Source organism: Musca domestica, unplaced genomic scaffold (assembly GCF_030504385.1).
Source record: "Musca domestica strain aabys unplaced genomic scaffold, Musca_domestica.polishedcontigs.V.1.1 49, whole genome shotgun sequence".
Classification (NCBI taxonomy): Eukaryota; Metazoa; Arthropoda; class Insecta; order Diptera; family Muscidae; genus Musca; species Musca domestica.
In genome coordinates this window covers 3241994-3253920 of record NW_026712344.1, presented here as the reverse complement: position 1 = coordinate 3253920, position 11927 = coordinate 3241994, and the positions used below count along the sequence as shown (strand labels likewise).

General features: G+C 35.8%; 1 protein-coding gene across 1 annotated transcript; it reads right to left on the bottom strand.

Moving 5' to 3' along the window:
- Positions 1–2606: 2606 nt before the first annotated feature.
- On the bottom strand, positions 2607–6799 carry LOC131804760 (uncharacterized). Its single transcript, XM_059127923.1, has 4 exons — positions 6691–6799; positions 6477–6635; positions 2897–3070; positions 2607–2780 (listed from the first exon to the last, which is right to left on the bottom strand). Exons 1-4 carry the CDS (start codon positions 6742–6744, stop codon positions 2607–2609), a joined length of 561 nt encoding a protein of 186 aa, XP_058983906.1. The 5' UTR covers positions 6745–6799.
- Between the last annotated feature and the right edge of the window lie 5128 nt (positions 6800–11927).

The following is an 11927-nucleotide window of genomic DNA, read 5'->3' as shown; positions in this document are numbered from 1 at the left end:
ATGAAGCGCGATCGACATAGCCCGTCGAAATATGATGATCCGTATATGAAACCGACATTTCGGGTCATTATGAACTTTTGAGCCAAATCAGATTTAAATAACAGGGTGAGATGAAAAATTGCAACCAACTTCAGACTGCTGTCATTTGTAAGCCACTCGAAAAATAAAGAAGCGAATTGATCGAAACCCGCGTCGCAGTGACCGAAAAATGGCTCGTGAGCTGGACATATCGCAATATTCCATTCGGCAAATATTGAAAAATGAGCTCGGGTAAAGCCATTGAAATTCTAAAAAGTGCAAGAACTTACACCGCAACACAAAGAAAATAAACTCAAAAGAGCTAAAGAGTTGTTTCGATTGGCCGAAAGTGGTAAACTCCCGAATTTGGTTTGGTTCTCCGATGAGAAAATATTCGTTGTCCAGCAGTTTGTAAATAAACAAAATGATCGTGTTTACTTGCCAAAGAAGTCAGCTGAAAATGTGCTCCATCAGTTGGCCACCAGAACTCAAGCGCCGCCCATGGTGATGGTGAAGGACGCCATAACAGCCGATGGTCGCTCTTCGCTCTTATTAATCGACCATGGCCGCAGAATAAATGTCGAATATGTATTAAAGCCTTGTGCACACAAAAATTTTGGCCGAAGACCTTGCGCATTCCAAAAGGAGTCAGCACCATCGCACTCAGCACGCGCCACTCAAAAATGGTTACAAAATGAGATTCCTCGCTCCCTTTCCAGCGCTTAATGGCCACCAAAATCTCCGGATACCAATCCGTTGGACTATTGTGTCTGCGGTATTTTGGAAAGCAAGGTTGGCACTAAAAAATACCAAAGTGTCGATCACCTCAAGCAAGCGCTTCGCCGGAACTGGCCAAAAATACCACAGAGCAACATTTGGGCAGCATGTGACGGTTTTATTGGCCTTTAAGGGCCATAATTCGAACAAATCTAAACTTATTGTAAAATTTGATGCTATTTCCGACATTTTTTTATTACAAAAATTTAAAAAACTTTGTTGCAGTTTTTTTATCGTATTTTTGTAAATAAAGTACAGGTCGCATTTATTGTCTGATTGAGTTGAAATGTTCCACAAATCATTTGTATGATCCAAAGACGAGCTCTATTTAAATTGGATATAAATATGGATATAGATCTCATATCAAATGAATTTTAGCACACAGTCCAGTTCAGTCCAGAAGTATGTCTGGCAATTTCGGTGGATATCGGTTCGGATTTAGATATATCTTACATATACAACATTGCTCGTTTAAATTTTTTAATAATATTTGTTCGGCACATTCGACTGGATTCAGTACAAGTACTTCAAATTTGGTAAAAGTTAGTTCAGATATAGTATCATCCGATTTTTTATACCGCAAATCGGTTAAAATGTAGCTCCCAAACGTAACGCTCATCCGATTTAAAAATATATATTTTTTCCATTCGATTTATGCTAAAGTTAAAGATATAAAAAACCACAGAATGGTTTATATAAGTCCAAATTGGATGGATTTTGGTACATTTAAATGTTTTTATTCTGGAAGCAAATAGGACATTTGTTGAAACTCGATACCCATATAGCTGTAACTCTGATATATATTTTATACCTTCCACCACAGTATGGAGGGTGTATTAAGTTTGTCATTCCGTTTGTAACACCTCGAAATATACATTTTAGACCCAACAAGGTATATATATTCTTGATCAGCATAAAATTCTATGTCGATTTAGCCATGTCAGTCCGTCTGTGTAAATCACTCTAGCTTCCTAACGAAATGAAGTAGGTTGATAAAATTTTACCCAAATGTATATTATGTCCGCAGGACTTTTAGTATTGGATAGGTCCACGTTTCGGTATAGCCCACATATAATGGAGGGATATACCGAAACGTACAACGGAATTGTTTCAAATTTGGTATTTAAAGTTCGGTATTTAAAGTATACTACAGCCTATGACAGGAAATTCGATATTTTGATAATTTTAGAGATATTATTCACTGGAATTGTTTTAAATTTGATATTTGAAGTTCGTAATGGATACTATAGCCTTTGACAGAAAATTGTCTATCGTCTGAAGTTCGTCACGTCTTCGTATAGCCCTCATATAACGGTACCTCCCGATATTCGGTATTTTGATGATTTTAGTGACATTATTCATCGGAATTGTTTCAAATTTGCTGTTTGAAGTTTGTAATGCATACTACAGCCTATGACAGTAAATTTTCTGTGCAGGCCCACGTCTTCGTATAGCCCTCATATAACTGTACCTCCCGATATTCGGTATTTTGATGATTTTAGGTACATTTTTCACCGATTTTTTTTTTTCAAATTTAGCGTTTGAATATTGTAATGGCTTATGGCAAAAATCCACGTCGTCGTATAGACAGCATTTTTAACGTTTTTTTGTTGAAAATTGTCAAATTCGTTCCAAATGGTATTTAAAGTTCGGCCCGGCCGAACTTGCAGCTTTTTTTAACGTTTATTATCTCCACTAAATATGCTGTGAACAATATGCTAAAGTCGGCCCGTCCGACATTTGACCTTTCTTTACTAGTTTTAAATATAAAAGATCATTTCAAAGTTAAACTCTTTTAATATTTTATATTCTTATCCTAAAGTGGACTTAGTCCTTTTTTCTATATATTCAGCAAAATATTCTACAAAGCCATAATTTTTCAATGGATAACCTTCGTAGAAGGTGAAAACAGCTTTATATGAATTCTGTGGTAGCGCCGGCAACAGTGAAGAGTCCCAATATGCGTTTCTAACGAAGATATGACCCTGTAATGAAAATATATATATATATATGTTTATGGTAATAGGTCAACCACTTCGTATATCCCCATATAACGGTACTACCCGATATTTGGTAGTTTTTGTTATCATTAGCTACTTACCGAAAAGGGGCAAGAATGATTTATGTTGGTGAATCTGCTGAAAATTGTTTTTATAATTTTTCCATAAGCACCCTGCGTACTCTTGGCAAAGAGCTGGCACACGTTAATAGTTGCATTAATTACGAATGGTTTATAGATATTCGCGCTGTTTCGAACATACAATGCCAGGTTTACCTGTAAAAAAGAGTAATAAAAATATTTGTATTATGCTGAACATACATTAATGATAATACCATAAACCAAAATGATAATAACATGAGACCAGAACTGGCCGCCTACATCGTGCGATTTAACACTTTTAGATTTTTTCTTTGGGCGTTCTTGAAGCCCTCGGTTTGAGAGAATAATTTTTATGTTTTATTTATAATTCTAGTTGCGACACAAATTATAACAACTTGGTACGACATGTTCTAAGATACCCAGAAGACATTGTTTAAAGCTGTCAAAGGGCCAAACTTTCACTCTCATCTTGATTTCATTGGACTCTGCTTTTTTATTCCTCCACCATAGTATGGAGGGTATATTAGGTTTCTTATTCCGTTTGTAACACTTCGAAATATAAATATACATACCACAAAATATATATTTTTGATCAGCATAAAATTCTATGCGGATGTAACGAAATCGCCGACAGATTTAAAGTTTTTGTGTGGTAATTTGGCAGCATATGTTCCCATCATGTAAGAAACATCTTTGCATAGAACTGTCAATATTGGTCCATCTTTTGGTTTGGTTTCCCATATAACTGTACCTCCACATATTCCGTATGTTGATGATTTGAGTCTCAGTTTTCACCAGATTTTCTTTAATTTTTAATGGATACTCTCTCCTATGACAGAAAATTTCCTGTACATGCCAACACCATTCTATTACTCCCATATTCGGTTTTTAATGATCTAAGTCAAATTTTTCAACAGAATTATCCCGAACTTGGTATTTGCAGTTCGTAATAGGCACTACCTTTTCTGGGAGACAATTGGTCGTAAAGGTCCACGATTTAGTTTAGGCCCCATGTAACTGTACCTCCAGATATCCAGTATTTTGATGTTTTTTTTTGTCGGAATTGTTTCAAATTCAACCTATGACTATGCAGGTCCACGTGTTTGTATACCCCACATATAACGGTACCTCCCTTTTTTCGGTATTTTGGTAATATAAGCGACATTATTCAAAGGAATTGTTTTAAATTGTGTATGCAGCTCCTCGTCTACGTATAGCTCCCATATAAGAGTTTTCATTTAAACGGTATATTTTGACGATTTTTATACCCTACACCACAAGTTGGTCAGGGTATTATGTGTTTGTGCATTTGTTTGTAACAGGCAGAAGGAAACGAGATAGACCCATAGTTCCTTTTCATGATCTGCATACAGTCACATTCTGAGTCGATTTATGCATGTCCGTCCGTCCGTCTGTCCATGTATTTTTGTAAACAAAGTACAGGTCGCATTTATTGCCCGATCCAAATGAAATTTTGTTTGGCCCAAGGACGAACCCCATTGAAATTGGAAATAATCGGTCAAAATTTAGATATAGCTCCCATATATATCTTTGTCCTATTTGCCTTTTATTGTGCACCAAACGTGTAATATCAGCCCGAATTGTATGGAATTTTGCATATACACCCAAATTAGGCCTGAAAATATGTATGCCAAATTTGATCGAAATCGGTTTAGATATAGCTATAGCTCCCATATATATTGTTCATTTTTTATTGTTGTCCACCGCCGCCGTAATATGCACTCTGCAACAATAATATTTGGGGAAATATATCAAATACAGCTCAGAAATACCTTTGCTAAATTTTATCGACATCGGTTCAGATTTGGATATAGCTCCCATATATAACTTCGTCCGATTTACCTTTTATTGTGCACCAAACGTCTAATATTTGTCCAAATAGGATGGAATTTGGCACTTACGACCGAATTGAGTCTAGAAGCTAGTATGTCAAATTTGGTGAAGATCGGTTCAGATATAGCTATAGCTTCCATATATATTATTCATCCGATTTGTTATATTTGTTACCCACAACCGATATTCAGGGAAATATATAAAATACAGCTCAGAAATATCTTTGCCAAATTTTATCGAGATCGGTTCAGATTTGGATATAGCTCCCATATATATCTTTATCCGATTTCAAATTAATTGTGCACCAAATGGGCAATACAAGTCCGAATTTAAAAGATACAAATGCTTCGGCATATTTAGTCCTTTGAACTTTAAATTATAATTATAATCAATCATATAGCGTGTATGATTGAATTCTCCCATAAAAATTTTTAATTTTTATGTGGAACTCTACTTAATTAGCAAAGTGGTGTAGGGTATCATAAAGTCGGCCCGCCCGATTTTAAGACTTTTTTTACTGGTTCTTTATTTTTTAATAATTTTCAAGTTCTTTTCAAATGTTTTTAGCAAATTCTTCGAAATTGGAACATTAGTAAAGTTAGATGTCCTTCAAAAAATCCGACCATGACCAAAGATAGGCCACAGATAGTAAAATTTTCCTCTTTCCTATTAACTTGTTCATCGATTTGGCTCCAATAATATATTCTAATCTATAACGAATTCAATACCAACAGATCTATTTGTGTACACAATTGACCTGAGATAATTTTGTGCCTACCTCAATTTTAATTGTAAAAACTGTAAACAATTGGGTCCAGTTTCAGAACCTGCAAGTTTTGTATTTTGTATACCCTCATCCATATGGCTAGAGAGGGTATATATTACTTGATACGGCCAAATCGGTCTCATCGAAATAACAGTTTTAGACCCTAGGTCTATTTGAACCAAATCCGTTTCAGGACATTTGGAGTCGATCTAGCGATGTCCGTCCGTCTGTCTGGTTTGCTGGTGCGCACGATAACTCTCAAAGGGAGTATCCGATTTGGTGCATATTTGGTATATCGTAATCAGAGATGGGCATAATGCACTGTATTTTTAGTGCACTAATAATTGCACTATCACTGTTCATTTAGTGATAAAAATTGCACTACCACTAAATTTTAGTGGTAGTGAAATTTCAATAGCACTACCACTACATTTAGTGTTAAATACCACAAAACCATTGCACTAAATTAGTGGTATTTCATAAAAAATAGCATTAAATTAGTACTAGGTCAGGTGCGAACATGGACAATATCGGTCCACTCCATCAAGTAACTCCCCCACAAAGGGTCAACATTTTGGATAATTGTAACTTTTATAAAATGTAATATAAGGGTCCGATTGTCTTCACATCTCAATATTATTATTACCACAAGGTTTGTTGTGAAGATGGAACATATCGGTCCACTCCTTAAGGTACCACCCCAACAAGGGTCAAAATTTTGAATATCTATGAAGGTCATAAAACACGAAATAAAAATGTATGTTATTAAATTCCAATAATACTGTTTTAATCGGTAATAACTCCTCTCCCTACCCGTCTTTATTCTTATGTTTTTAAATATAGATACACAATAATTAAAACAAATTTTATACTGTCATTGCTAAACATACAAAGAAGGCAATATTTGGCCAGGCATTTCACACATTATTAAAGCAAATAAACATATTAACAAATACTTACCGATGAGTTCCTTAATTGAGTCTTTATCCAACAGTCCATTAAAATGAAAGTTTTGTAACGATTAACCGGTTTCAGGGCACACGAATGATTGTGAATAAAGCTCGGATGTGTTTCGCACACAATTTTGGTAATCTTCAAATAACTTTCGCCACATGTGGTCTAAAACAGGGACAACTTTAATATGTATGGGAATATTTATTCGATTGTAACTTACTGTGACACAAAAACCAATAAATAGAAAAATACGCAAAACCATGACCATAATCATTCAATAGCATTAGACATCGAAAACTCGAAAGTATTTTAAAACTATTCAATGAGATCCAATCCAATTGCTACTGCAGTCAGTCAGACATGTGTTTTTCCCATAATTACCTGCCTCCATTAAAAATGAATTTTAATTGAAATTTTATCGCCATGCGGATGGAAAATAGTCATATAATTACACTGTGCAAACTAAAAAAAATACGCGGAAAATCCAAAAGTTTATGAAAGTATAGCTAAAAAAGAAGACACGTGTATTGGCGTTTTGAAAGTTTACATCAAAAAGTAGCCAGAATAGAGGAGAAAGTTTCCCATCCTCCACACTTTTGGAAATTTTATGATTAATTAATTTTATGATTAAATTGATTCCTCGGAATTCGTGTATTTTATGTATATAGTGTCTTCGGTATTATTGCAGATAAAAATGCGAGATTTTTTTTGGTCGAAAATATTAATGTCATGCAAGTCAAAAACATTATGGTAATGGTATAATGTCTCTGTGTATAGACTCACTTTCTGAGTCTACTTATGCATGTCAGTCCGACTGTCCATGTATGTATTTTTGTGAACAAAACGCAGGTCGCATTTATTATCCGATTGAGATGAAATTTTTCAAACAATATTTGTTTGACTAACCCTATTGAAATTGGTGAGAATCTGTTCAAATTTATATATAGCTCCCATATATATCCTTAACCGATTTGGGGTTAATTGTGCAACAAATGGTCTATATTTTGTCACATCCGACCAAATTCAGTCTACAAACAAGTACGTAAAATTTGGTGAAAATCAGTTTAGATATAGTAATAGCTTTCAAATATATCTATTTTTTTTAATTTTATTGAATGAAAGCAAAAAATGTCGGAAATAGCATCAAATTTTAGAATAAGTTTCGATTTGTTCGAATTTTTCACCTTTGGCACGATTTATGGCCTTCAAACGGCCAATGAAACCGCCACACGCTGCCCGAATGTTGCTCTGCGATATTTTGGCCCATTCCCGGCGAAGCGCTTACTTGAAGTGATCGACACTTTGTTATTTTTTAGTGCCAACCTTGCTTTTCAAAATACTTCAGACACAATAGTCCAACTGATTGGTATCCGGAGATTTTGGTGGCCATTGTGCGTTGGAAATGGGGCGAGGAACGCAAGGGGCGAGCCCAAGACTTTAGTACACCCCCCAGAATATTTTCGCCATAATATTCAGCATTTATTCTGATGGCACGGTCGATAAATATGAGCGGAGAGCGACCATCGGCTGTTTAGCGGCCAACACCATCACCATGGCCGGCGCTTGAGTTCTGGTGGCCAACCGAAGGTGCACATTTTCAGCTGACCTCTTTGGCAAGTAAACACTATAATTTTGTTTGTTTACAAACAACTGAACAACGAGTGTTTTCTCATCGGAGAAAACCAAATTCGGCAGTTCACCACTTTCGGCCAAGCGAAGCAACTCTTTAGCTCTTTTGAGTCTATTTTCTTTCTGTTGTCCTTTCACTTTTTTGGAAAATCAATGGCTTTACCTCGAGCTCATATGTTCAGCTCACGAGCCATTTTTCAGCCACTGCTACACGGGTTTCGATTAAGTCGCTTCTTTACTTTTCGAACCATTTCTGCTGATGTTGCTGTTTTCTTCCGTCCACTTCCTTGACGTCGGGCTACGCTACCAGTATCACGATAACGAGCGATGGTACGAGACACAAAATATGTATTCACATTTAAATGCTGGAGTGCTCTAACGATAGCCAGCCAAATACAAAGAAATCCCACTATCACGCTTGAATTCCATCACGAACAAACAAATTCTCACCAAAATGCTTTTGTACGCTTGTAAACATTATAATGAGCTGCCACTGGAATAATTTCAACAGCTGTCGGACGAGTAGCTTAGTAATGACAGCAGTCTGAAGTTGGTTTGCAGTTTTTCATCTCACCCTGTATATGAATTCCTAGCGTTTAGGTAAGATTTAAGCTCTTGACGTCTTCCGGGACCAATAGTAGAATTTTATGACAAATAATATAGAGGAATATTTTGATTTCCTACGATGCCATTTTTAGTTTTTAATCATATTTAAAAAAGGAGCTAAAATACCCTCTTTTTGACCCTACTAAAATGCTCTTCTCCTCCGCTCCAAAATCCCCTTCCTCCTGTTTTTCTGCAATTTTGTTGAATACACTATCTACTTAAAATGCACGGATTACTAGGAATATTTATCCATCCGAAAATTTCCAAAAGTGTGGAGAGGGGAGAACTTACCCCCTCTATTTTGGCTACTTTTCGATGTCAACTTTCAAAATGCCAATACATGTGTCTTCTGTTTTTAGCTATACTTTCATAATCTGCTGGATTTCCCGTAACTATTGAAAAAATTGAATTTTGTCGCACAGTGTTATTTGAAAAAGTAAACAAAAACAATTATCTAGAAACGATGTTTCTTATTTGGTGGCATGGATTGTGATTTTAAACATTACATTGCGTGGAGGACGTAGTTAGATATTAATTGACAGATCATTGTCATCAAATTACACATGAGCGGCTAAAATTTAGAACTTAGCTTAGATATCCAAACCCCAATTTGTTCGTCAACATTGTTTTGTTTTGAATATTTTTGAAAATAAGTAGCACAGTTAAGCTAGGATATACCTCAGCCAATGTCTGTTTGTTTACATATACAGTGTGAGATAAAATCAGTAAAGAAAGTCTTAAAGTCGGGCGGGGCCGACTTTATGATACCCTACACCACTTTGCTAATTTAGTAGAGCTTCGCATGACAATTAAAAGTTTTTATGGGAGAATTCAATCATACACGCTATGATTATAATTGTAATTTAAAGTTCAAAGGACTAAATATGCCGAAGCATTTGTATCTTTTAAATTAGGACTTGTATTGCCCATTTGGTGCACAATTAATTTGAAATCGGATAAAGATATATATGGGAGCTATATCCAAATCTGAACCGATCTCGATAAAATTTGGCAAAGATATTTCTGAGCTGTATTTGATATATTTCCCTGAATATCGTTGTTACGGGGTGCATATTACGGCTGTGGGTAACAAATATAACAAATCGTATGAACAATATATATGAGAGCTATAGCTATATCTGAACCGATCTCCACCAAATTTGACATACTAGCTTCTAAACTCAATTCGGTCGTAAGTGCCAAATTCCATCCCATTTGGACAAATATTAGACGTTTGGTGCACAATAAAAAGTAAATCGGACGAAGTTATATATGGAAGCTATATCCAAAACTGAACCGATCTCGATAAAATTTAGCAAATGTATTTCTGAGCTGTATTTCATATATTTCCCCAAATATTGTTGTTACAGAGTGCATATTACGGCTGCGGAGGACAAAAATAACAAATCGGATGAACAATATATATGGGAGCTATAGCTATATCTGAACCGATTTCGATCAAATTTGGCATACTTATTTTCAGGCCTAATTTGGTTGTATGTGCAAAATTCCATAATATTTGGGCTGATTTTACACGTTTGGTGCACAATAAAAGGCAAATCGGACGAAGATGTATATGGGAGCTATATCTAAATTTTGACCGATTATCTCCAATTTCAATATGGTTTGTCCTTGGGCCAAACAAATGATTTGTGCAAAATTTCATCTGGATAGGGTAATAAATGCGAAGTGTACTTTGTTCACAAAAATACATGGACAGACGGACGGACGGACATGCATAAATCGACTCAGAATGTGATTCTATGCAGATCATCAAAAGGAACTATGGATCTATCTCGTTTCCTTTTGCCTGTTACAAACAAATGCACAAAGACATAATACCCTGACCACCTTGTGGTGTAGGGTAAAAAGACTGCAACAAAGTCAAACGCCATAATTTTTCCTTTTTTTTAATTTTATTGAATGAAAGCAAAAAAGTCGGAAATAGCATCACTTTTTAGAATAAGTTTAGATTTGTTCGAATCGGTCACCTTTCGCACGAATTATGGCCTTCTAGCCTGTCTGACAATATCTACCATCTTTTCAACAGATCTTGTGTTGATGACGAGTTTGAAAGGAATAGGATGTTTATTTCAGTTACCTCTTCAAACTTTTGATCCGTTTTGCGGGCGTACCAGAAAGAAAGGACCGATATCTAAAAAAAGAGAGAACCGATAAATTCCACATTCCTGACAGATCTCTGTTTGAGAGAAATATTTTGATACAACAATTTTGGGGGAGGTACCAGACCGATATGTCCCATACCACCTGTTGTGGTGATAGAAATATTGGGTGTGTGAAATTTAATGACAATCGGATGCTTATTTCACATTTTATGAGACGTATAATTATTCTAAAAAAATTTCCCCTTTGTGGGGAAGGTGCCAGAAGAAGTGGTCCTATATACTCCATCTTCACATCAGGTCTTGTTTAAGTAGAAATATTGGGATGTGTGAACTCTTAAGAGAGTTGGATGCTACTTTCGCATTTTATGTTCGCTATGGTTATTTTAACCACCTTCACACCAGATCTTGCGTCGAAGAAAATATTGGGATGTGTGAAATTCGAAGACAATTGGACTCTTATTTCTCATTTGATAAGAGTAATTATTATTCAAAATGTTGACCCTCTGTGGAGATGGGACTTAATGGAGTGGGCCGATATTGTCCATTGTCGCAGCTAATCTACCACTGACAAGAATATAGGGATTTTCAAAGTTTGCACAAAATCAAATGATCCTTCGTCTGAGGCAACTTTTTCTTTGAAAATATTGACCCTTTGTGAGGGAGGTACCAGAAGGAGTGGACCGATGTTGATCATCTCCGAACTCGATCTAAGTTTGATAAAAATATTACAATGTACCAAATTGGGATCAAATCGGGGACACCCTTCGAGAGTTATCAGACGGACTCCAAATGCTCTGAAACGGATTTGATTCAAAGAGACCTAGGGCCTATCGCCGTTATTTAGATTAAGCACGTTTTGACCGTATCAAATGATATATACCCTCTGTAGCCATATGACTGAGGGTACAATTAAACAAGTAAGCAAAGGCTACATTCGAGCGGGGCCGACCGTTGAATACCCTACAACACTATAATAAACGATACAGTTTATATAGGCGAGATACTCGGAAGAATTCCACAAGATATTGTGACAAATAATAAAAGAAATAATAATAGCAACTCAAACTTTTTTTTCTCATTTCCAATTTATTGGTAG

Excerpts from the sequence above, each read along its gene's own strand:
- LOC131804760 (XM_059127923.1), bottom strand. The coding sequence starts at position 6,744 with ATGATTATGGTCATGGTTTTGCGTATTTTTCTATTTATTGGTTTTTGT. Across the intron at positions 6,636-6,690 it reads TTATTGGTTTTTGTGTCACA|ACCACATGTGGCGAAAGTTA; the intron begins GTAAGTTACAAT and ends TCCCTGTTTTAG. Across the intron at positions 3,071-6,476 it reads CTCAATTAAGGAACTCATCG|GTAAACCTGGCATTGTATGT; the intron begins GTAAGTATTTGT and ends TCTTTTTTACAG.